Genomic DNA, 27488 nt, shown 5'->3' with positions numbered 1-27488 from the left:
TAAATAATGAAACATGTTCAATTTGGTTTAAATAATGCAAAAACAAAGTGTTGGAGTAGAAAGTAAAAGTGCAATATGTGCCATGTAAGAAATCTAACGTTTAAGTTCCTTGCTCAGAACAGGAGAACATAGCTGGTGGTTCCTTTAACATGAGTCTTCAATATTCCCAGGTAAGAAGTTTTAGGTTGTTGTTATTATAGGAATTATAGGACTATTTCTCTCTATACCATTTGTATTTCATATACCTTTGACTATTGGATGTTCTTATGGACACTATAGTATTGCCAGTGTAACAGTATAGCTTCCGTCCCTCTCCTCGCCCCTATCTGGGCTAGAACCAGCAACACAACGACAACAGCCACACTCGAAGCAGCGTTACCCATGCAGAGCAAGGGGAATACCTACTCCAAGTCTCAGAGCGAGTGACGTTTGAAACGCTATTAGCGCTAACTAGCTAGCCATTTCACATCGGTTACACCAGCCTCGTCTCGGGAGTTGATGGGATTGAAGTCATAAACAGCGCAATGGTTGAAGCACAGAAAAGAGCTGCTGGCAAAACTCACGAAAGTGCTGTTTGAAAGAATGCTTACAAGCCTGCTGGTGCCTACCATCGCTCAGTCAGACTGCTCTATCAAATCATAGACTTAATTATAACATAATAACACAGAAATACGAGCCTTAGGTCATTAATATGGTTGAATCCGGAAACTATAATCTCGAAAACAAGACGTTTATTCTTTCAGTGAAATACGGAACCGTTCCGTATTTGATCTAACGGGTGGCATCCATAAGTCTAAATATTCCTGTTACATTGCACAACCTTCAATGTTATGTCATAATTACGTAAAATTCTGGCAAATTAGGCGGCCCAAACTGTTGCATATACCCTGACTGCGTGCAATGAATGCAAGGGAAGTGGCACAATTTCACCTGGTTAATATTGCCTGCTAACCTGGATTTCTTTTAGCTAAATATGCAGGTTTAAAAATATATACTTCTGTGTATTGATTTTAAGAAAGGCATTGATGTTTATGGTTAGGTACACATTGGAGCAACGACAGTCCTTTTTCGCGAATACGCACCCTATCGATTATATGCAACGCATATAAACTGGATAAACTAGTAATATCATCAACCATGTGTAGTTAACTAGTGATTATGATTGATTGATTGTTTTTTCTAAGATAAGTTTAATGCTAGCTAGCAACTTACCTTGGCTTACTGCATTTGCGCAACAGGCAGGCTGCTTGTGGAGTGCAATGAGAGTCATGTAGTTAGAGCGATGGACTAGTTTAACTGTAAGGTTGCAAGATTGAATCCCAGAGCTGACAAGGTAAAAATCTGTCGTTCTGCCCCTGAACAAGGCAGTTAACCCACCGTTCCTAGGCCGTCATTGTAAATAAGAATGTGTTCTTAACTGAATTGCCTAGTTAAATAAAGATTAAATAAAGGTGTAAAAAAAAAAAATGTCCATTCCGAATAATTGGCCGACCTCTAGTTTAAATACCTAGATTGTGCATGGATGACAGACAGACAGACAGACAGACAGACAGACAGACAGACAGACAGACCACCATGCTGCTGCTGGGGCCAACCTCCTTTCCCTTGCTCATTTCCTGCCCTAAGTTATCCCCTCCCAGACTTCCTCTGTCCCCTGTGCCCATCCCAACCCACCAACCCCTCAGCCCCTCTCGGTGTCTCTCTACTGTATATTGTTAAATTAATCTTTCCTCTTGTCTCTTCAGATCACATAAAGAATTTGCGATAGTAAAGTTTTGAAAAATGTATTTGTTATTCAAGTAAAAAGCCCAATGAATACTCACCTTTTGATTGAACTCCCACCGCTTGTGGGACATTTATTTTGAAGGCACGTACAAGTAACAACTGCGCGAGGACAAACAGTGACTGACAGGCATACACATGTCACAGTTACAAATAGTAGCTAGCTAGAAATTGCACAAGAAAATAGTTTTTCAAAGATTTCAAAGGAAAGGAAAGTAGACAATTAATGTAGGGTGTTTGTTTTGGCCTTTTTGCATATCAGATGTACAGCCTTGTCAAAGCCTTCATGGTAAAATGACTCAAGTAGAAGCCAACAATCTCACCCACCTTCCCACACTACTAGTCTGTTCCCTATCAGATGACCAGCGGGAGAAGTATACTTCGCTGCTGCATGCTTTGAACGGGGAGTTTTATTGTCGTTTTGAGGATTTCAAAGTGTTGGAAAATGACATGCTGTTGGTTTCCTCTCCTTTCACCTTCAATGTGGATAACTCTCCCACTGACCTGCAACTTGAGCTTATTGATCTTCAGTCTAATGCAGTGATTGGAGAACTACTCAAAACAATGTCACTGACGAGGTTCTAATGCATCTCTTGATGAACAAAACTTTCCAAAGATTAGGAGTCATGCTCAGAAGACGTTTGTAGTGTTTGGGTCAACCTATGTATGTGAACAGACATTTTCAGTGATGAAATATAGCAAGTCAAGGCACAGATCATCTCTTACTGACTCACCTCTCAGCAATCCTGCGCATAGCGACAGAAACTATACCTGACTTCACTGCTCTAGTCAATGCCCATCAGAGACTTCACTCCTCACACTGATTGAGTAGTTTAAATGTAATGTTGAGCTCTCTTTCTTGTGTTTTTGTGCATACACATTCTGTCCATGGTGCTGAATGCACAGTGTACTTTTCCCTCCGTGTAGTTCATTGTCTGTTTAATAATGAAAATACCTGCCAAAGGGAGAATATGGATGTGGTTTATTTCTGTGCATGTTAAAAAAGTAAAATAAGTAGCATGTCTGGATGTGATTTACAGTAGATATATCTGTCAACACAGTCATACACATGATGTATAATCCTGTAATATGGTTCTGGCCCGCGATGGCAAAAATATATTCTAATGTTGCCCTCCATGGAAAATAATTGCCCATGCCTGGTCTTACCTAACCTTTTTTGTCCTCCATAAATATACTACACCTAATTTGCCCTTTTGCAACTCTTTGCCCTCTGAGTATAATTGGGAGCTTTGGAGGTTGCCTGGTAGTCTGTGGCTTGTAAATAATAATAAAATATGTTGATTAAACGTACAATTGTAACGCAACCAGCTGCAATCGGATTGTGAATTTGCTCAATAAAAATTCCCACACAACATTTTTGATGTGAGTTTGCTCAACACGATTATTTTGGCTTAAAAACGTGTAACTTACAATTGTAAGTTGTGAGAGGAGCAAACTCACAGTCCTCTTGCAGCTGGACGCATTACAATTGTAAGTTACACGTTTTTTTTTTTACAGTGTGTGACAGCAGCAGTGACAGACACACATAGAGGAAATGTATTAAGTCAGGCCAGGACAGGGCCACAATGTGGTGACAGAGACTGAGTGTCCACTCCGACCTCCAGCCACACACTGTCTGGTCAACAGTCTGCCTGCTCCCCAACACCCTGTCATGTTTGGAATGTCACACAGACCAGCAGGCAGACAGGGAGGCCTTGGCTGCCCTGGCCTACAGCTTGGTTTACAGGTGCATGCAGGGAAAAATAACTCAGCCAACCACAGACGTGAAGGGTCAAACTGATGACAAAATGTTTTCCTCAGAGACGAGTACAACATGCACGTAATGTCAGCTGTCACTTTGAGTACAGTCGAAGCTCCTCTCACCCCGGGTTAAGAAGCAGCATGTGGTGACTCATTTAAATATGAACAAAACATTGTGTTGTCTTCTTTGTTGTGTTGATGATGCACTCGTTTTGCTGTAGTTAATTCAGTGAGCTGTGTGTTGCCTTGTCAGCCTGACTCACCTCGAAGGCAGCATGACTGTTTTGACTTTTTGATGAGGAAATAGTGCAATGATGGTGGTGGTAACCTTGACGACGTCCAATAGATGCTTATAGGCATAGCGCTAACAAGTAACCAGAGGGATCTGCCTGGAATCTCTTATGATTAACACCTGGTGAGGTTTGATACATGGCTTATTGTTCACTGTAAAAATAGAAAGACTCAAAACACCATGATTGCGTAATGAAAGCACGAAAAGTAGTACACCTGAGCTTAGAACAGATGTTTGGAGGGTGTTTGAATGTAAACCCGAGGTAAGTGTTCTGATACACAGAAAGCGTTACAGCCTAAATAAATATAATGAATAAAACCAACTTAATATGTTGCTCAAAATGTAAGTATTTTTTAATCTCCTTCCTATCTTGCCACGTGGTTCTGTTTTTAGAGGATGCTTGTTGTAAAACCTCTAGTTACTGCTAGTGGATTGAGCACTGCTCAACAATGCCTGCCAAAATGGGTTAAACTTGCAAATTATCAGATACATAAATCAATGTTTTAAAATACTTAAGAAAAAGTGATCTAATTCTGCACTAGACAGGATTTGAAACACCATAATAGTGTTAAGAAGCTTTAAAGAGAGGAAACGGGGACTCCCAAGTGGCGCAGCGGTCTAAGGCACTGCATCACAGTGCTTAAGGTGTCACTACAGACCCGGGTTCGATCAGAGGCTGCATCACAGCCGCCCACAACCGGGAGACCCATGAGGCGGCGCACAATTGGTCCAGTGTTGTCCGGGTTAGGTGAGGGGTTGGCCGGCTGGGATTTTCTTGTCCCATCGCACTTTAGTGACTCCTTGTGGCGGGCCAGGCACCTGCAAGCTGACCACGGTTGCCAGCTGTATGGTGTTTCCTCCGACAATTTGGTGCGACTGGCTTCTGAGTTAAGTAAGCAGTGTGGCTTGGCAGGGTCGTGTTTCGGAGGACGCATGGCTCTCAACCTTCGCCTCCCCTGAGTCTGTAGGGGAGTTGCAGAGACTAACTAACAATTGGACAGAAAAAAGGGGTAAAAAGTACAACAATAAAAAGTGAGGAAATTAAACCAAAAGAGAAGATATCTAATTGCACTTAACGAACTCGAAACACAAAAATTGTGTTTTCAACCTTTTCCGGTAGGCTCTCAGTCCCTAGCAAAGTGTTCCACAACAATTGATTAAAAGGTGTTACAACGGGGCCTGTTTCGGAGGCAAGACTCGACCTTCGCCTCTCCTGAGCCTGTTGGGGAGTTGCAACGATGAGACAAGATCGTAATTGGATATCACGAAAAAGGGGGTAAAATACAAAAAAGGGGGTGATACAACATACCATGTAATGTTTCAAAACATCTCAGGATGATGTGTTTCAAAACTCCAGCAAAGTTAAGGTTTCATCTCCTTCTCGTTGGTGGCAGCTCAGTTGCTACTGGTTGATGTTACAAAGCACTTGATTTTAACAGCGTGAATAATTAATGAAGCTGTATTGGGGAGTTAGATCAGGCTGGACCCCCAGCTAACATTCATCTGTTTGGGCTGAGTAATAACAAGAAGATGATCACACCCCACTGGGCACACACTGGTTAAATCAACCTGGTTTCCACAACATTTCAACAAAATTACATTGAACCAATGTGGAATAGATTTAATTGACATCTGTGCCCAGTGGGACAGACTAGTTACAGTGCTGCTTGAAAGTATGTGAACCCTACAGTGCCGGGCATTATTTTGGTATAAAATATACATCAAATCCTTATCTAAACCCCAATTCGTAATAAAGACATTCCAAGTAAATGACAGAAACAAACAAACAAAAATATTTTCATTGTTTATTTAACAAAAGTGATTTATTTAACAGAAACTCAGATTTGATGTGTCCAAAAATATGTGAACCCCTTCAGTCAATAGCTTGTGGCACCTCCACTAGCAACGATAACTTGGAGTAAACATCACCTATAGCCAGTCAGTCAGTCTCTGATATCTGTTTTTAGGGATTTTTGCCCACTCCTCCTTACAGAACTCAGCCAAGTGAGGTTTGAGGGGTGTCTGGCATGCCCACTTCAGGTATTGCCACAGCATCTCAATTGGATTTAGGTCAGGACTTTGACTTGGCCAATCCAAAACACAAATCTTCTTTCTGCTGAGCCATTCTTTGGAAGATTTGCTTGAATGCTTTGGGTCGTTGTCTCGTTGGAAGACCCATTTTCGGCCCAGCTTCAGCTCCTTGACTGACGGCCTGACGTTCTGTTCACGAATCTCCTGGTATACCTCAGAATTCATGGTTCCCTTAATGTTGTGGAGTCGTCCAGATCCAGAGTAGGAAAAGCAGCCCCAGATCTTAACATTCCCACCACCATGCTTGACTGTTGGGATAAGGTTCTTTTGGTGGTAGGCAGTGTTGGGTTTTCGCCAAACCTAGCGGTGTCGATTGTGACCAAAAAGGTCCATTTTTTGACTCATGGGTCCAGAGAATGGACTTCCAGAAACCTTCAGGTTTGTCCAGGTAGTCTCTGGCATAGTTAAGACAGGAAATGTGGTTATTTTTTTGGCAGCAGAGGCTTCTTCTGAGCAACCCACCCATCAATAGCATTTTGATTCAGTGTTCTTATTGTTGAAGCATGTTACCTGAGATGCAACAAGGGAGGTCTGCAAATCTCTAGAAGTTATGTTTGGGTTGGCTTTCACATTCTTTTTTTGTTGTTCTTGTGGCTCGGGGATAATTTGGAAGGGCGTCCACTCCTAGGCCGAGTTGCTGTCATGTTAAATGCTCTCCATTTGTAAAGTATTTGCAGAACAGTGGACTGATGGAGCTCAAATCTTTTTGAGAGGATTTTATAACCCCAGACTGATGTGCTCTCACTACCCTCGTCCTGATGTCCTCTGAGATCTCCTTTCCTCTCCGCATGGTGTGCTTTGCATTCACCGGGATGGGTAACACCAAACTGATCAGGTTTCTGATCTCTATTTGCCAGAATCCCGCCCAAACTCTTTCCTAACGATCTCTCCTTTTGATTGGTTCATGTGGTACCCAATTGTTTACCCACCAGATTTTACTTACCTGCTTGATTTAACCAATGCAACCTGGGGTTCCCTTTTTTTTGCACCTGCAGTCATTTTTTTTTCATTTTGTTCTTCTACTACACGCATGATTTTCTCTACACCAACATATGTCAGATCAAAAAGACTGGTTCTGATTAAATAAAGATTTCATGGTAAAAACATAAAAAATCTGTATTTGCACAAGGGGTTGACATACTTTTAAGCAGCACTGTATGTAATGTTAGTGACTGACAGCACTGATGTCTTCTCAAACACAATGAAGAGACATGGGTCAGAGAGGATGTCTCTTCTCCCTACAGTCAAGCTGTTGCTTTATTTGAGACTTTTAGAGTATGTGAAAATACAGTAAAATAGCCCTAACATTTTACCGCTATATTTCCCACAAAGTAACATCTTAACATAACGACAACAGCAATAGCTTCAGTGAATCAAGTTGACATGATCTGAGTTGACGCATTGAATAGTGTTAAATTATTACGAAAACAGATATGTAAAGTGACTTTTTTCTAGAAAGCACTTGGTGGTTCGAATGATCTGAGGAAAACTCCACACATTCTTCATGTTGTTAACTCTGTGTTGTTACAAAAGCAATGTCAAACTGACTACTGTATTTCTGTCTGTCTGACCTACTCCCATCATTTACCCACTCAATAAGAGTCCCTTTTCAGCATTTTGTTTTTTTACACGTTTCTATTCTCATATATGGCAACAGGAAGTATCAACTAGAGGTCGACCGATTAATCGGAATGGCCGATTAATTAGGGCCGATTTCAAGTTTTCATAACAATCGGAAATCTGTATTTTTGGGCGCCGATTTGCAGATATTTTAATTTAAAAATGTTTTACCTTTATTTAACTAGGCAAGTCAGTTAAGAACACATTCTTATTTTCAATGACGGCCTAGGAACGGTGGGTTAACTGCCTTGTTCAGGGGCAGAACGACAGATTTTCACCTTGTCAGCTCGGGGGATTCAATTTTGCAACCTTAGTTAACTAGTCCAATGCAATAACGACCTGCCTCTCTCTCATTGCACTCCACAAGGAGATTGCCTGTTACGCGAATGCAGTAAGCCAAGGTAAGTTGCTAGCTAGCATTAAACTTATCTTATTAAAATATGATATTACTAGATATTATCTAGCGTGTCCTGCGTTGCATATAATCTGACTGAGCACACAAGCATACAAGTATCTGACTGAGTGGTGGTAGGCAGAAGCAGGCATGTAAACATTCATTCAAACAGCACTTTCGTGCGTTTTGCCAGCAAACAGCACTGTTTTGCAAACAGCACTTTTGTGCGTTGTGCGTCAAGCATTGCGCTGTTTATGACTTCAAGCCTATCAACTCCCGAGACGAGGCTGGTGTAACCGAAGTGAAATGGCTAGCTAGTTAGCGTGTGCTAACTAGAGGGACGGAAGCTGTTACACTGGCAATACTAAAGTGCCTATAAGAACATCCAATAGTCAAAGGTTAATGAAATACAAATGGTATAGAGGGAAATAGTCCTATAATTCCTATAATAACTACAACCTAAAACTTCTTACCTGGGAATATTGAAGACTCATGTTAAAAGGAACCACCAGCTTTCATATGTTCTCATGTTCTGAGCAAGGAACTGAAACGTTAGCTTTCTTACATAGCACATATTGCACTTTTACTTTCTTCTCTAACACTTTGTTTTTGCATTATTTAAACCAAATTGAACATGTTTTGTTATTTACTTGAGGCTAAATTGATTTTATTGATGTATTATATTATGTTAAAATAAGTGTTCATTCATAATTGTTGAAATTGTCATTATTACAAATATTTTTTTAAATCGTCCGATTAACCGGTATCAGCTTTTTTGGTCCTCCAATAATCGGTATCGGTGTTGAAAAATCATAATCGGTCGACCTCTAGTATCAACACAATATAGCATAGCAACAGCAACCATGTCCATTGTCCACTTAGAAGTTTCTTGTTCCATCTTCCTGTTTCAACTCCTCCACTACCTTCTCCACAGAATTAAATTCTTCTCCTCCAGCCGTCCAGTAAAGATGGCTGTTGTGCCGTCCTTGTGTGAAGGATTGATCCCCCAGTCAGTGCACTCCACAAACCCTACCCCAGGACCATGCAGCACTTCCTATTTCCCTCCTCTCCTCTGTCCACCCTGAGACTTTGCCTCGAGAAAACCAGTCCACTTCACCGTCCATCAGTCAAAAAAAAAAAAAAATGTAAACAGCTCCAAAAAGATTCGCAAACACACACGAAAGCATATTTTTTCTTTTTTTGTCCTTGTTCCTCAGCAGTGCAAAACGAGAATAATAGAGGATTTCTTTAAAAAATAAAATAAAATTGAACAAAACAAAACCAATAAATAGAGTTCCTCTTTCTGTCATATATTTCTGTGTATCATACTGTACTGTATGTATCTCTCTCTCTCTCTCTCTCTCTCTCTCTCTCTCTCTCTCTCTCTCTCTCTCTCTCTCTCTCTCTCTCTCTCTCTCTCTCTCTATATATATATATATATATATATATATATATATATATATATATATAGAGAGAGAGAGAGAGAGAGAGAGAGAGAGAGAGAGAGAGAGATACATACAGTACAGTATGTATACATACAGTACAGTATATATATTTGTCTTGGTGGGTCTCTACATGAGCACACAGCTCTTGGCCCGGTCCTTCTGCATGACAGGGGCAGGATCCAGGGTATCAGTCCGACCGGGCAGGGGGGGCAGGGGCAGCTGGGACACCCGTTTGAGGCCCCGGCGGGAGCTGCTGCGTTTCAGCTGAGGCTTGTGTGGCCGCCGCACAGACGCCAGCGTGGTGATGTGGAACACGTCCCGTACACTGTTCTCCGACACCTTGGAGGTGCACTCCACGTAGGCTACCGCACCTATCTGACGGGCCAACCCACTACCCTGAGGGGAGGGAGGAGAGGAGGGAGCAGTTTAGAGACCATCATCATCATCAACAACATCATCATCAACAACATCAAGAACATCAACAACAACATCACAACATCAAGAACATCATCATCAAGAACATCATCATCAACAACAACAACATCAAAAACATCATCATCAACAACATCAATAACATCACCATCAACAACAACATCAAGAACATCATCATCAACAACAACAAAATCAAGAACATCATCATCATCAACAACATCATCATCAAAAACAACAACATCAAGATCATCATCAACAATGTCAAGAACATCATCATCAACAACAACATTAAGAACATCATCATCAACAACATCAAGAACATCATCATCAACAACAACATCAAGAACATGATCATCAACAACAACATCAAGAACATCATCATCATCATCAACAACAACATCAAGAACATCATCATCAACATCATCAACAACAACAACATCAAGAACATCATCAACAAGATCAACAACATCATCATCAAGAACATCAAGAACATCATCATCAACATCAAGAACATCATCATCATCATCATCAACAACAACATCAAGAACATCATCATCAAAAACATCATCAACAACAACATCATCATCAACAACATCAAGAACATCATCATCAACAACATCAAGATCATCATCAACAACAACATCATCATCAACAACTTCAAGAACACCATCATCAAACAACAACATCAAGAACATCATCAACAACATCATCAACAACATCATCATCAACAACGTCAAGAACATCAACAACAAGAACATCAACAACATCAACAACAACAACATCAAGAACATCATCATCAACATCAAAAACATCGTCATCAACAACAACAACATCAAGAACATCATCATCAACAATGTCAAGAACATCATCATCAACAACAACATCAAGAACATCATCATCAACAATGTCAAGAACATCATCATCAACAACAACATCAAGAACATCATCAACAAGAACATCATCATCAACAAAAACAACAACATCAACAACATCATCATCAATAACATCAAGAACATCATCATCAACAACAACATCAATAACATCATCATCAACAACATCAAGAACATCATCAACAACATCAAGAACATCATCTCATCAACAACATCCTGCTGTTGTGAATAGTATCTACTGTTCTTCCTGAGGTACCATGACAGTTAATGTGCCATAACCTAGCACCAATGATCTCACATTACTGTAGTGAGATACAAGCAGGAGCCACAGAGATGCTGCTGGTCTAAACATCATGTCTACAGTGCAGATGCAGCTGCAGTTGAACCTGCCCTACATCTAATGAATAATCCATGACTCTCTCTCTGTCCCTCTCTCAGTCTCTCTCTCTCGGTCTCTCTCTCTTGCTCTCTGTGTTTCTCTCTGTGTCTCTCTCTCTGTCTCTCTCTCTGTCTCTCACTGTCTCTCTCTCTCGGTTTCTCTCGCAGTCTCTCTCTCGATCTCTCTCTCGGTCTCCCGCTCGGTCTCTCTCGCTCTGTATCTCACTCGCTCTGTATATCTCTCTCTCTCTCTCTCTCTGTTTCTCTCTCGGTCTATCTATCTCTCTCTCGGGCTCTCTCTCTCTGTCTCTTTTGCCAAGTTCTGGTGTGGCTGTTTAAACTGAGCAGAAAGCCCACCACAGGGAGCTCAGTGGGTCAGAGTTTTCCTCTAATTGTCTTATACATGTACACTACCGTTCAAAAGTTTGGGGTCACTTAGAAATGTCCTTGTTTTTGAAAGAAAAGCAACATTTTTTGTCCATTAAAATAACATCAAATGTATCAGAAATACAGTGTAGACATTTTTAATGTTGTAAATGACTATTGTAGCTGGAAACAGCAGATTTTTTATGGAATATCTACATAGGTGTACAGAGGCCTATTATCAGCAACCATCACGCCTGTGTTCCAATGGCACGTTGTGTTTGCTAATCCAAGTTTATCATTTTAAAAGGCTAATTGATCATTAGAAAACCCTTTTGCAATTATGTTATCACAGCTGAAAACTGTTGTTCTGATTAAAGAAGCAATAAAACGGGCCTTCTTTAGACAAGTTGAGTATCTGGAACTTCAGCATTTGTGGGTTTGATTACAGGCTCAAAATGGCCAGAAACAAAGAACTTGTCAGTTTATTCTTGTTCTGAGAAATGAAGGCTATTCCATGCGAGAAATAGCCAAGAAACGGAATATCTCGTACAACGCTGTGTACTACTCCCTGCACAGAACAGTGCAAACTGGCGCTAACCAGAATAGAGAGAGGAGTGGGAGGCCCCGGTGCACAACTGAGCAAGAAGACAAGTACGTTAGCGTGTCTACTTTGAGAAACAGCCACCTCACAAGTCCTCAACTGGTAGCTGTATTAAATAGTACCAGCAAGACACCAGTCTCAACGTCAACAGTGAAGAGGTGACTCTGGGATGCTGGTCTTCTAATGTACTTGTCCTCTTGCTCAATTTTCTAATGATCAATTAGCCTTTTAAAATGATAAACTTTGATTAGCTAACACAACGTGTCATTGGAACACAGGAGTGATGGTTGCTATAATGGGCCTCTGTAAGCCTATGTAGATATTCAATAACAAATCAACCGTTTCCAGCGACAATAGTCATTTACAACATTAACAATGTCTACACTATTTCTGATCAATTTGATGTTATTTTGATGGACAACATTTTTTGCTTTTCTTTCAAAAACAAGGACATTTCTAAGTGACCCCAAACTTTTGAACGGTAGTGTACATGTATCTACTGTTATTCTTGAGGTACCATGACAGTTAATGTGCCACAACCTAGCACCAATGATCTCACATTACTGTAGTGAGATACAAGCAGGAGCCACAGATGGATTTGGTACTGTAGATATGTGGTAGTGGTGGAGTAGGGGCCTGAGGGCACACAGTGTGTTGTGAAATCTGTGAATGTGTTGTAATGTTTTTAAAATTGTATAAACTGCCTTCATTTTGCTGGACCCCAGGAAGAGTAGCCTTGGCAGCAGCTAATGGGGATCCATAATAAATACCAAAAAAATACAAAATACAGAGATGCTGCTGGTCTAAACATAATGGCTACAGTGCAGACAGTTGAACCTGCCCTACATCTAATGAATAATCCATGACTCACTCTCTCTGTCTCTCGGTCTCTCGCTCTCTCTTTCGCTCTCTCTGTCTCTCTCTTGGTCTCTCTCTCTCTATCGCTCTGTCTCTCTCTCGCTCTGTCTCTCTCTCGCTCTATCTATCTGTCTCTCTCTCGCGCTCTCTCTATGGTTCTCGCTCGCTCTCTCTCTGTCTCTCTTTCGCTCTCGCTCTCTCTCTGTGGCTCTCGCGCGGTGTTTCTCTCTCTCGCTCTCACTGTCTCTCTCTTGGTCTCTCTCGATATCGCTCTGTCTCTCTCTCGCTCTATCTTTCTGTCTCTCGCTCTCTCTCTCTATGGCTCTCACTCTGTCTCTCTCTCTCTCTTTCGCTCTCTGTTTCGCTATCTCCCTCTCTCTCGACTCTCTCTCAATCTCTCTGTCTTATCACTCTAGCTCTCTCTCTCTCTCTCTGTGTCTCTCACTCTGTCTCTCTCCTCTTTCTCCTGCCAAGTTCTGGTGTTGCTGTTTAAACTGAGCAGAAAGCCCACCACAGAGAGCTCATTGGGCCAGAGTTGTCCTCCCATTGTCTGGTACATGTATATGTATTGGAGAGTAGAGAGGAGAAACTAACTGTCTGTCCAAAGCCTGCCTGGCACTGTGTACTGCCTGCTTTCCCCCAGTTCCAGTGTTAGCAAAGCGCACTGACTGAAAGGATACATTGAATGGATGAAGTTTCAGTTTAGAATTCTATGGTACTGTATTTGCCCTCTCCTTTCTGGCTATCTCTCCTTATTCTGCATTGGATTATGCCTGGTCCGGATGAAGTCTGTTTCCCTGTTTTACTTTGGTTTGTCTTCACACCCAGAGTCGTACGGGGACAGCCCGGCACTAATGCAGTACCAGATGAGAAGGTAGTACAATACACCTCCAATGGCCCTCTCTGGGAATTACACTCACTCACACACAGATGGGGCCTTTCAGAACCACAGGCCTGGTGTGATCTTATCAAGACTCCTTCCTTACACAGTCACAGGAAAAGTCTCTATTAGGTGGAATCAATGATTTAGAGAAGCGAGGGAGGGAGGTAGCGAGGGAGGAGAGAGAGAGATTGAGAGGGAGGGAGAGAGATTAAGGAAGGGAGAGAGAAAGAGCGAGAAAGAGTGAGATTGAGAGGAAGGGGAGACAGAGCGATAGGCGAGAGATTAAGGGAGTGAGAGAGATTAAGGAAGGGAGAGAGCGAGAAAGAGAGAGATTGAGAGGGAGGGAGAGAGATTAAGGAAGGGAGAGAGAGAGCGAAAGAGAGAGGGGGAGATGAGGAAGGTTGAGAGAAACAAAGGGAGAGGAAGAGATGGGCCTGACAAGCAGCAAAGCTTTATCAGATCGTGGCCAGATTAGCGTGTAATGTGTAGAGTTCATCCTCTGGTCACCTCACCTGTGACTCCTCAACTCTGCTACCGGAATTCAATTTGAGATCAACAACAGGATAACAAGCTGGGGGATATTGGATTAGATCAGCAAAAGTTGGTTGTTGGGAGCCTGCCTGGCGCTTGTACTGTATGTGACAGATTCCCTGGCAATTATAGACAGGTCAGAACAGTACAGTACAGTAGCTGCCTCAGACAGAAATAGAGTATGACGTAGAACAAAAACACAATAGCCCTAACATGAGCCTCTGAAACATTGTCCATGAGCTTAATGGTGTCCCACTCTATATTTTGTTTGTTTATTTTATTGACATGTCTTGTTGCTTTCCTGTTGCTTTTTTGGGGGATATGGATCTGGTTTTTGCCCCTGTGTCCAACCACAGCCAGCCCACAGCCAGCCCACAGCCAGATCACAGCCAGCCACAGCCAGCCCACACCCACACCCAGCCCACAGCCAGCCCACACCCAGCCCACAGCCAGATCACAGACAGCCATAGCCAGCCCACAGCCAGCCCACACCCAGCCCATTCCCAGCCCACACCCAGACCACAGCCAACCACCGTCAGCCCACACCCAGCCCACTCCCAGCCCACAGTCAGATCACAGCCAGCTCACAGCCAGCCACAGCCAGCCCACACCCAGCCCACAGCCAGCCACAGCCAGCTCACAGCTAGTTCAGAGTCAGTCCACAGCCAATCATGGAAAAGGATGTCGGTTCCCTGTGTGTATAGGGGGGGGGGGGTGAAACAACCCCACAGCCCCTCCACTCTGTGTATGTTAGGGAGCATTAAAAAATAAACAATGACTATTTCGCAGATTTACTGACCATCACCTCCTCCACTTTTCCCTCCATCATTACCATGTCCCTGGATTAGAGGATGTGGTAGTGTTCCCTCCATCATTACCATGCCCCTGGCTAAGATGATGTGGTAGTGTTCCCTCCATCATTACCATGCCCCTGGCTAAAAGGATGTGGTAGTGTTCCCTCCATCATTACCATGTCCCTGGATTAGAGGATGTGGTAGTGTTCCCTCCATCATTACCATGCCCCTGGCTAAGATGATGTGGTAGTGTTCCCTCCATCATTACCATGTCCCTGGATTAGAGGATGTGGTAGTGTTCCCTCCATCATTACCATGCCCCTGGCTAAAAGGATGTGGTAGTGTTCCCTCCATCATTACCATGTCCCTGGATTAGAGGATGTGGTAGTGTTCCCTCCATCATTACCATGCCCCTGGATTACAGGATGTGGTAGTGTTCCCTCCATCATTACCATGCCCCTGGATTACAGGATGTGGTAGTGTTCCCTCCATCATTACCATGCCCCTGGCTAAGATGATGTGGTAGTGTTCCCTCCATCATTACCATGCCCCTGGCTAAGAGGATGTGGTAGTGTTCCCTCCATCATTACCATGTCCCTGGCTAAGAGGATGTGGTAGTGTTCCCTCCATCATTACCATGCCCCTGGATTAGAGGATGTGGTAGTGTTCCCTCCATCATTACCATGCCCCTGGATTAGAGGATGTGGTAGTGTTCCCTCCATGTGGTAGCGTGCGATAAAAGGCCTTGTTTATCAAAGTTTATTTTGATTTGAGACATAAATCCTATACATACCCACCCCCCACCCTACATACCCACCCCCCACCCTGCCACCCTACATACCCACCCCCCACCCTGCCACCCCCTAAACCCAGCATACTAGAGTCAGAACGCCAACCTCTGCAAAATGTCTGCTTCGGTGTGTTTCTTTGTATCGGGTAATATGTACATAATATATGTGTGCGTGTTGATAGAGCAACTGTGGATGGCTACTTCAACGCTGGGTTAAGGGTTAAAGCTAGTTTGACAATGGGTCGGCTCTGTCTCTCTCTTCTCCCGTGCGTGTCTCATTATAATTCGATGGGTTATGACTCGTCTCCTTCCTGCTATGTTTTCCTCTTTCATTTCTTCATCCCTCCATCCTTTCCCCACTGCTCTCCCTCTGCCCACCTGTTCGTGTGTGACGGGGATGAGGCGTTGCTTGGACAGCTCTCTCAGGGTGCTCACGTCGGTCCTCATGTCCAGCTTACAACCCACCAGAACCACCTTGGCATTGGGACAGAACTCCTGGGTCTCCCCCTGCCACTGTGGGATGGGCACACAGACAGGAGCATGTTAACAAGGAACGCATAAAGAGAGAGGCAGACAGGCAGACATACAGACAGGCAGACATACAGGCAGGCAGACATACAGACAGGCAGACATACAGGCAGACAGGCAGAGTTTAACGAAGAAACAGAAAGAGCGAGGTAGACAGACAGTTCAAACCTAATACAAATACAGCACATGTCAAATACTAGAGCTCTCATTTATTTAGTTTTTTCCGTTACAATTATGAAACCAATAGAATAGTTACAAAAGTGCAAATTCCAAGCCAACTCAAGCACACCTCAATTGGACCGAGGTCAGTATTTGATCCAGGTCTGGGACAGACAGACAGACAGACAGACAGACAGAAAGAAAGAAAGAAAGAAAGAAAGAAAGAAAGAAAGAAAGAAAGAAAGAAAGAAAGAAAGAAAGAAAGAAAGAAAGAAAGAAAGAATGAGCATCAGTAAATAGCCAGCAGCGCTCATCAGTCACCTCACCAGCAGGACATTCCTATGAAAACAGTGTAATGACTCCACACAGAGGACCTTTACATTCTCTGGCCCAAACTACCCTGGCCTGCGACCCCCAGGACTCTACCCAGGCCACTTAGCTCATAGAGGAAGAGGGTTGACCCTGGCCCCTGTTAAGCAAAGAGGATGAACCGTTTCTTTGTCTCACCTAAATCTCTCTGTAATAGACATTAGGTTATCTCATTAGTCTAAATGAATGTAAATGAATGACTTTGCTTCCCTGTGAGACTTCTGTCCTGTTCCCTGTGTATTTGTGTGAGTCTCCCAATATAGCTTCACGCAGTTAGATGAATACGCAGATCTATGATTAGACCTCAGAGGAATCTATCATTTCACAATAATAGGGAAGCTGTTTCAATGAGCTCCCCATTAAATCAGTGCTCTAAATTCTCTTTGTCAATTGAGTGGTTTGGATAAGACTTACCAATCCAATAGAAATGGAGGAGAGAGATTTCTGTGTGATATAATACAACGGCATGAGATTAATTTAATTTCTTTCTCCACGCTGGCTTGAGTCAATAGAGCTATTTTAGGTAGAGTACAGAACAGAAAACCCTGTGCAGTCCAGTTGAAACAACACCCTGTGAAATTAAATGTCATTGTTCAGGCTTCAGCTGGAAAATAAATTCTGCCTCCCTTCTGCCACACAAATACCAAATAATACCCCCCCTTCCCCAAAACACCCACCATGTCTGAATTCAACCAGGAGCCACATGCAGAATGCAGGGGTGTGCAGCCATCCGTCAAGAGTTAAACAACCTTTGACCCCCCCCCCCCCCCCCCATGCTCCACCCCCATCTCTTCTATACCATTCAACCACGTTGCACCCCCATTCTCAATCCCCTCCCGCTCCTGTCATCTGATGACCTTGGTGACAGGCAAGGTCACAGAGGTCAAGAGTCTAATTTGAGACGGTGATTGGGCAACAGGTTTCCATTCGCACCCGGGTTTTACAAATTAATGGAGCCACAGCTATGGGGTCAGGGGGTCATGGCCACCCCCTACCAAAGGGATTCATGGGAAAACCACAAGCCATGTCGACAGACGGGGGCACGGAACTCTGAGACTGAGACGGGTGGGTAGAACCAAGGTGTCGTGTGGGTTAGCTCTACAGAGCCTGTGGGTGGGGCGTGTTTTACCAGCTCCCCTCAGACCACTAAACACGTCAACAGAGCCGCCGTGGGAATGTCTTTTACAAGGTCCTGAGCTCACAGGAGGAGACCTTCAAAGAGACTCACCACACATGGCCTCAAGATGGAGGACTACTGAGAGACCGCTGAGGGCCAGCGAGACTGGTTTACATGACACAAACACACACACACACACACTGTTTTAAATGTGTAATGTAACAAATTTACTGACGCACACAAACTCTCTCATGAGAATAGCTGTAAAACATTCCCATGACCACGTCACCACCCCACCACCCCACCTCCACACCTTACCACACTCTGCCTGGTTCCCTTCCCAAGCCCAGTATCAACATATCACACCCCAAAGCCACGGTAAAAACGTTAACTATCAGCATCTGTCCTGGCTTCTCACTTAACATGAAAGTCCCATAAATGCCCAGATTCACATAAATACTCTGTCTCCTTAAACAGCTGCTCTTTGATTGGTTGTTGCAAAGCTAATCGTGCCTTTGCTGGAGCTCCACTTCAATTCCCACCCCAACCGTGCTCCAGGGCCTCCTCTCATTCTCCAGTCTGACCTCTCATTCCAATAGGGGTCAAGGGGTCAAGTAGCCCTGCTGGTTTCATGGGGATAAAGGGGGGTAGCTCTTACCCCCATTGTGACATTATTCTATTGTTGACGGGTCAGAATGTGTGCTGGCTATAGATAGCATGGGAACTCTATATGAGAAGGGGAGGCAGAGCAGTTTGGATGAGAATGTTAATAGAGAACGTTCACTAATGGCAGGGCATGTTGTTTACATACCCTGGTTGTGAGGAGGAGGAAGAGGAGGAAGAGGAGGGGGGGGGGGGTTGGAGGAGGAAGGTGGGGGAAAGGAGGAAGAGGAGGAGGAAGATACCGACCTTCTTCAGAACACTGTCCAGAGTCTCTGGGCGACTGATGTCAAAGCAGATGAGCACAGCGTCTGAGTCAGGATAGGCCAACGGCCGCACGTTGTCATAATACGAGGAACCTGCGGACACACAGACACTCATACAGTTAGACCCAGTCAGTACACTAGACACTTTATGTAAGGTCCCTTTACCTCATTCAACCCACATGATTCTAATAGAATGTGAACGCTTGGCAGCCTCTGTACACCCTGGAGGACGAAGCTGTTTAACAAATGGGCATTAACATACTGTACACTTAACCATTCCAGCAGGGAGTATCACAGCTTCACAGCACACACACTCTCTGCTGACGCACACACCTGTTGATATAAACAGCTGTGGGCAGATGGGAGAGTATCCTTAGTCTGTGACCCTCCCCCAGTTTAAAAGGTGGTAGGGGGTAGGGAGGGGCATTGTGATAAGCACACGCACACATGAACTGTAGTTGGCAGAGGAGCTAGGTCCCTTTCCACATACTACATCCCTATCCCAAATGACAATGGTCGCCGGTACAAAGGGCAAAGCGCTTTCTCACTCTCACTTTCTCTGCAGCTCCTGAGATTTCTCTCACTCTCACACACTCACACACACACACACACACACTCACACTCACACTCACACTCACACACACACACATACACACACACACACACACACACACACACACACACACACACACACACACACACACACACATACACACACACATACACACACACACACACTTCCCCCTCTCTCCTCTCCATTCCCTTTCTCTCCTCTCTCCATTCCCCCTCTCTCCTCTCTCCATTCCCCCTCTCTCCTCTCTCTCCATTCCCCTACTGCTCTCATTAGGAGGCTTGTAAAACTCCCTGGGCTCTGAGGGATACTGGCTGGGGATGTGGCTGTGGGTTCCTTCCTGCCTCCCCTGAGATATAGGCAACACAAGCCTACATCCCTCTAGAGCATGGGAACAGAAACCTGTTGGAATGGACACAATGAATCTGACTCTGCTATTGCTTTTATTAGGAGACAGACTGACGAGAGAGAGAGAGAGAGAGAGAGAGAGAGAGAGAGAGAGAGAGAGAGAGAGAGAGAGAGAGAGAGACAGAGAGACAGAGAGAGAGAGAGAGCGAGAGAGACAGAGAGAGAGAGAGAGCGAGAGAGCGAGAGAGAGAGAGAGAGAGAGAGAGCGAGAGAGAGAGAGAGAGAGAGAGAGAGAGAGAGAGAGAGAATATCAAACAGGGGAGAATAAAGACGTAGACTAGATTTTAACCTGAAATGTCAACTGAAATGCCACCAAGTTAGAGCAGTAGAAGCCTATACAAACAGCCTGTACCTGATGTCTGGCATGTAGAGTAGAGTGATGTAGACATTGTTACTGTACATGACCTCACATAATGCCATGGCACGCTGTTGAACAGGCACAGACTTGCTGTGCCAGTGAATTGGGATGGGCACAATGGTAGTTGCGCCTGTTTTAGCAGTGCTATGTTCTCTTTGTTTGTGGTGGAATGAGGGAGGCCTGCACAATGGCTGCACGTGGTGCATAACCCTAAACATTCAGCCTCCCTGCCCTGACCTGAGCCATCCCCTCACTGGACAATGCAACAGGCCCCCTGTCCTAAAGGGTCAAAGGCTGTTACCCTTCAGTGAGAGAGAATGTGCATGTGCGAGGGATGGCCTTTGTATGCTTGAGATTACGAGTGCACAGGAAGGAAGCTTTACAAATGTCTTCTTTTTCATATAGCCATTGAGAAGTTTGTTAGACGTTCATTCATTTGGCTTCTGCAGCCAGAGCTCACTCTTCCTGTTTCTCCCGCCCTGCTGTTCAACAGAGCAACAGAGTAACACAGAACAGAGTGACATCTCAAATACAAACAGTGGGGTCCCAGACAGAGCCAGGGATTGTATCTCAGAGAAGAAGCAGTCCTCCCAGCAGCAGGAAGTCAGTCATTAGGAAACCATCACATGGACAGCAGGTCCACCACTCAGCAGTGTATCAAACAATGCAGGGCCCTGATTGGTCACAAGGTATTGTAATGCCAAAGGTGATCTTTAGTATGTATCACATCACAACAGGCCTGCAGTGAGGAGAGAGGGAGGGACTGTGTTAGGGGAGAGGAGAGAGGGAGGGAGTGAGGGCAGAGGAGAGAGGGATGGACTGTGTTAGGGGAGAGGAGAGAGGGAGGGAGTGAGGGCAGAGGAGAGAGGGAGGGACTGTGTTAGGGGAGAGGAGAGAGGAAGGGACTGTGTTAGGGGAGAAGAGAGAGGGAGAGACTGTGTTAGGGGAGAGGAGAGAGGGAGGGAGTGTGTGAGGGGTGAGGAGAGAGGGAAGGAGTGTGTGAGGGGAGAAGAGAGAGGGAGGGAGTGAGGGCAGAGGAGAGAGGAAGGGACTGTGTTAGGGGAGAAGAGAGAGGGAGGGACTGTGTTAGGGGTGAGGAGAGAGGGAAGGAGTGTGTGAGGGGAGAAGAGAGAGGGAGGGAGTGTGTGAGGGGAGAGGAGAGAAGGAGGGACTGTGTGAGGGGAGAAGAGAGAGGGATGGAGTGTGTGGGGGGTGAGGAGAGAGGGAAGGAGTGTGTGAGGGGAGAAGAGAGAGGGAGGGAGGGAGTGTGTGAGGGGTGAGGAGAGATGGAAGGAGTGTGTGAGGGGAGAAGAGAGAGGGAGGGAGTGTGTGAGGGGAGAGGAGAGAGAGAAGGAGTGTGTGAGGGGTGAGGAGAGAGGGAGGGAGTGTGTGAGGGGTGAGGAGAGAGGGAAGGAGTGTGTGAGGGGTGAGGAGAGAGGGAGGGAGTTTGTGAGGGGTGAGGAGAGAGGGAAGGAGTGTGTGAGGGGTGAGGAGAGAGGGAAGGAGTGTGTGAGAGGTGAGGAGGAGAGGGCAACAAAAATACTTAATGACTTTCACACTGGGCTGAAGCTAGGGCAAGGGGCAGAGGGATGAGAGAGGGGGGATCAACCAGTCAATCCTTGGGGGATCAATCAGTCAATCCTACAGATCAGCATGATTGACAGGCGACGGGCACGACAGGGCTAGTCACAGAACCTCAGAGGAACAGAGAAGTCACCTCAGCACTTTTACAAAGTCAGAAAAGTCCTCTGAGAGAGAGAAGGGGAGGGAGGGAGAAAACGAGGAAGGAGGAAGAGTACTGTGTGTAAAACAACCCGAGCAGACACAAATAAAAGCCAATCACCATAACCATCATCAGCAACAGCAGTAGCAGGAGGAGGAGAGATGCAGTTTTTGACACTCAAAATTCCTCAGCGCCTCTTGCCAAAAGCGAGGCCCCACTTTCACAGTTTGATAGGTGCGAGAGATACGGTGGAGATGGGGGGTGCGATGGTGCAGAGAAGGGGGGGGCTGTGCTGTGCAGATGGGTAATGAAAGTGTTGGACTGGACAGAACAGAACAGAGAAAGAGGTATAGGACCGTTACATGAGGCATGAAGATGGGGCTCACGCCGTTGGCTGTGAGATAGAACAAAAGGTCAAGTGAATTCCAGTCAGGGACGGGAGGAGGGACAAGACGGATGGGGAAGGAGGGGGGAGGGGTACAGGCAGATCCTGGGCCGAGCCCACTCAGGACTGGCACTGCCAAAGCAAACCTGCCCCTCGATACCAAGGACGGGCATAAAACACCTCAAACAAAACACCTAGCGTTAGCATTATCCTGATTTAGCACTAGCCACCACCGACAGGAAGTAAGGATGGCTGTCTTTATGTCCACTGTACTAATTAGGGAGAAGAAGAGGCATGGCAGAAGGGAAAGGCCTCTGTCTGAATGGAGGACACAGAGAAGCCAAGAGGCCAGCCTTCTCAAAGGCCATTAACATCCCAAGGGACTTACAGTAGTACGATACAGGCAGGGACTCACTGGAGCGCTATTACACACACTATCCAGGCCTTGACTGTTAAGTCCCTGGATATAAATATGAGCAAGGGACTGCTGCCACTAAGAGAAGCGCGCCACGACTTCCTGATCAGACCGTATTGTGATGAGATGCAGTCATTATGTTGTTCATGTTTTAGGAACGTTGATAACAAGTCAGTCTGCGCTGGAAAAATACATCCTGATATAACCCTTGATAGTCGTTGCTGTGAATAGGGGCGACACTGTCCAATTTTCTTGCCAGTTTTCGAGAGAAACCTACTTCTAGTATAATGCCTGTTTTGGGTAAAAGTATCAACACATAATTGTGTATAATTTAACTTGCGTGTTGAAGAGCTATATTGCACCATTACCAGGGAGATTACGCCTCTTTGAACCGGGACATGTCTGGTTGCTTGTGGAGACATGAATCATGGTTAAAGGGTTTTTGCTGGGTGCAGAAGCAGCTGAGAAAGAGGCCATTGAAATGGCTTCCAGCAAAGAGACGGGGAAGGAGCAGCCTTTGCCCAGAAGTCGTCTAATGAGCAGAGAGCATGGAGTCCACAGCAACAAACACAGGCTGATTAGACCACACACACACACACACACACACATACGCGCGTGCGCACACACACACACACACATACACACGCACGTGCGCACACACACACACACACACACACACACACACACACACACGCAAACACACACACACACGCGCGCGTGCGCACGCACACACACACACACACACACACACACACACACACACACAGACGCCCACTTTCTCAAATACAGTGACTGATGCATACTGTGCTGGGTCCATAGAAACAGTATAATCAAACTAGCCATAGCCCATAAAAACAAACACTAAAAATACAAATGTGCTCACACATACCACTCTCTCTTTCTCTCTTTCTCTCCAACACCCGCAGCTGTTTTCCCCTTTAATACCACCTTCAAAGTGCAGCAAAACATTTCAAGTTGTGCTGACTGTGTAGCATAGCAACCTGCAGCGACGCAAATGGCTTCTTTGTGCTGCCCCCAAAAGGAGGTAAGAGACGGAGGGAGCGAGAGAGCAGGGGAACAATGGAGACGGGAAAAGAGAGCGAGGACAGAGTGCATCCACAAGGAGCTGATGCATTAATGGCAAAGAGGGAACCAAGAGGAGACGGGGAGGGGGGAAGAGGAGAGGAAAGAGAGGGGGATTGGGGCTCTTGGGGGGGGGGGGGGGGGGGGGGGCTTGGCCTATAGCCTCCCACTCAAGCAACCTCATGCTCGAAAAAACCTTGCTTACAGAGAGAGGAAAGCATTATGTCTTGCCAGACCGGACACTTTTAGAGAGGGCTTGTACTGCAGGCTACTAGATGCCAACCCAAGACATTATATACTGCATCTAGAAACAACATCCTTTCATCATGTCCTACAAAGCATTCTGCTGGCTTGGTCTGTTTCCCCTCCATTAGTTCTAAGGTTTGAGCACTGTGGGTGTTTGCACTTTTCCCAGTTCGACACACACAGACACACACACACCGTACGCACACACACACACCGATAAAGAATCTGGTGGTCTGAAATACGGTGTGCAACGTCAGGTTGTCAAAGGCTCTAAAGTGCAGGTGGGACAGTGGACAGTGGGTTAAATGGCCATTAACCTCCCCAGTCTGTGGTCCCCTTGCCAAGGATATTGATCAAAGCTATGCTGGCTCCCTCTCTCTCTCCCTCTTTCTCTCTCTGGCGGAAATAGAGCCTTTGAAGGGTGATGGCTAGGCCCCGGTGCAAGGATCTGACTCAAAGCCCCACTGTAGTGGAGTTAATGCCTGTGTCTCTCCCACTCGCAGGTTCAAAAGCAGGGCTGTCCGCTGACAGAGCAGGTTGGGGACAGAGGGGGACGTGGCCGCCAGCCGAGAGCTGGATTACTGTCTGTCTTCTCTGGGCCTCTGGGGATATGGTGATGGAGACTCCTCTTTCTCTCTCTTCTCATCCCTCCTCTCCTCCCTCTCTACATTTCATCTCCTGCTGTTTGATCTCTCTCTCTCTCTCTCTCTCTCTCTCTCTCTCTCTCTCTCTCTCTCTCTCTCTCTCTCTCTCTCTATATATATATATATATATATATATATATATATATATATATATATGTGTGTGTGTGTTAATGTTTTTTTCTGTCTCTATAGAGACTAAGTCAAGCTGTGTTGCTTTCTATCACTCTCTCCCACTATCCTTGTATCACTATGGCTCTCTGTATCACTATGGCTCTCTGTCTCACTATGGCTCTCTGTCTCACAATGGCTCTCTGTCTCACTATGGCTCTCTGTCTCACTATGGCTCTCTGTCTCACTATGGCTCTCTGTATCACTATGGCTCTCTGTATCACTATGGCTCTCTGTCTCACTATGGCTCACTGTCTCACTATGGCTCTCTGTCTCACTATGGCTCTCTTTCTCACTATGGCTCTCTGTCTCACTATGGCTCTCTGTCTCACTATGGCTCTCTGTCTCACTATGGCTCTCTGTATCACTATGGCTCTCTGTCTCACTATGGCTCTCTGTCTCACTATGGCTCTCTGTATCACTATGGCTATCTGTATCACTATGGCTCACTATGGCTCTCTGTACCACTATGGCTCTCTGTCTCACTATGGCTCTCTGTCTCACTATGGCTCTCTGTATCACTATGGCTCTCTGTATCACTATGGCTCTCTGTATCACTATGGCTCTCTGTATCACTATGGCTCTCTGTATCAAACCCACCGGCTTCAGGTCATCTATAAGTCTTTGCTAGGTAAAGCCCCGCCTTATCTCAGCTCACTGGTCACCTTAGCAACACGCACCTGTAGCACGCACTCCAGCAGGTATATTGCACTGGTCATCCCCAAAGCCAACACTTCCTTTGGCCGCCTTTCCTTCTTGTTCTCTGCTGCCAATGACTGGAACGAATTGCAAAAATCTCTGAAGCTGGGGTTTTATATCTCCCTCACTAACTTTAAGCATCAGCTGTCAGAGCAGCTTACCGATGATCACTGTACCTGTACACAGCCAATCTGTAAATAGCACACCCAACTACCTCATCCCCATATTGTTACTTATCCTCTTGCTCTTTTGCACCCCAGTATCACTCCAGTATTAATGCTAAATTGTAATTATTTTCACCTCTAGGGCCTATTTATTGCCTACCTTCCTACTCTTCTACATTTGCACACACTGTACATAGATTTTTCCAATTTTCTTTTCTTTTGTGTTAAATGACTGTACGTTTGTTTATGTGTAACTCTGTGTTGTTGTTTCTGTCGCACTGCTTTGCTTTATCTTGGCCAGGTCGCAGTTGTAAATGAGGACTTGTTCTCAACTGGCCTACCTGGTTAAATAAAGGTGAAATAAATCAAACATTTTTTACAAATAAACACGCTTTGTCTGGGTTTGCTCAAGCATAGCCTCCCTCACACGAGGAATGATGAGGAACGATGAGTCACTACGAAGCAGTTACACCAAATAGCACCATTCAAACAGACAAGGGGCATTGAAAGACAGCCGGGAGAACAAAAGGCTTTGTGTTTCCCCACCTCCACCACTTAGACCTCGTAATGCCAACCACGCTGATTCTAACATCCTTTCCAACACCCAGCTTCACGTCGCGTCTTGAGATCACTTCTCTGTTGTTGCTCTGGGCATGTGAAAGCAGAGTAGGGTCCACAGGGAAGGGAGGAGAGGGAAAGTGGGGGGGGGGGTATTTTGGAATTGAGAAGACCTGGGAATATCCGGTTTCACTCCCTGAAGAGATTATGTGTTGATCCGATTCGACAAAGGGCCCGGGGAGACAGGTTGTAAAGGCAGGCCGCCCCCTCCCTGGTCCTTCGCAGCACCTCAGAACCGTCCACCGCTGAGACACGGCTAAAGCACGGAGGGATGGAGGAGGGCGGTATACTGCAGGCATGGTGGTGGCCAGTGTTCGGTTGCTTCACAGACAGCCGGCCTGTAACTCCGTGATTACCGTGGCCTAATGGATTCATCTCTGAAGAGGCCCCGCTCTCTTCTCTCTCTCACACACAATCAAAAATCCACCTCCTTAGATTCCCTTTCCCCTGTAAAACACTGTGCATCACATCCTTTGAGAGTCATCTCTTTTCCATCTCTTTCTTTCCTGGGCTGAGGGAAATTCATCAGAGTGTTGGAATACTACTAAGAGTGGGTTATTTCCGTCCACGGCTGTCTGTTGGATATTAAATAGGAATTGAAATAGGATTGTTCAGACATCTATCACGGTCACATAAAAGACAGCTTGTGAGAGGAAACGGACATCCTCTCCACTTCCCAGCCATCCAAGCGCATCCCTATCATAGCCCTATCTATCTTCGGCCCACTCTGTAGGGTCCCTAGGGAGGGCTCGAGTGGAGATGATGGGCACAGTTTCCCTCTCTCCTTTGAGTACACTTCCACTCCCGCCAAAGACAGCAGAGAAAGAGAGTGATAGAGAGAGAGAGAGAGAGAGAGAGAGAGAGAGAGAGAGAGAGAACAAGAGAGAGCATCTGATCCTGTTTTTAAATAAAGCCATCCATAAATGATGGGGGCTGTGGAAGGGAAGTGGGAGAGGATGCGGGTTAGAGGACCACGGGGGTAAGAGACAGGCACACTGA

General features: G+C 45.4%; 1 protein-coding gene across 1 annotated transcript in view; it reads right to left on the bottom strand.

Annotated features, from left to right (window-relative positions):
* Positions 1-9412: 9412 nt before the first annotated feature.
* The window catches only part of LOC110538157 (rho-related GTP-binding protein RhoN), a 32285-nt gene continuing 14209 nt past the window's right edge, over positions 9413-27488 (bottom strand). Inside the window, exons 3-5 of the mRNA XM_036938219.1 lie at positions 18991-19100; positions 16287-16421; positions 9413-9781 (exon numbers count right to left, since the gene is read on the bottom strand). Of these exons, the coding sequence (XP_036794114.1) occupies positions 9512-9781; positions 16287-16421; positions 18991-19100 (515 nt within the window). The 3' untranslated portion in view covers positions 9413-9511. The remainder of the gene's footprint in view (positions 9782-16286; positions 16422-18990; positions 19101-27488) is intronic.

The sequence above is a fragment of the Oncorhynchus mykiss genome, chromosome 12 (genome assembly GCF_013265735.2).
Source record: "Oncorhynchus mykiss isolate Arlee chromosome 12, USDA_OmykA_1.1, whole genome shotgun sequence".
Classification (NCBI taxonomy): Eukaryota; Metazoa; Chordata; class Actinopteri; order Salmoniformes; family Salmonidae; genus Oncorhynchus; species Oncorhynchus mykiss.
Note: the sequence above shows the minus strand (reverse complement) of the source record. Positions and strands in the feature narration are given on the sequence as shown.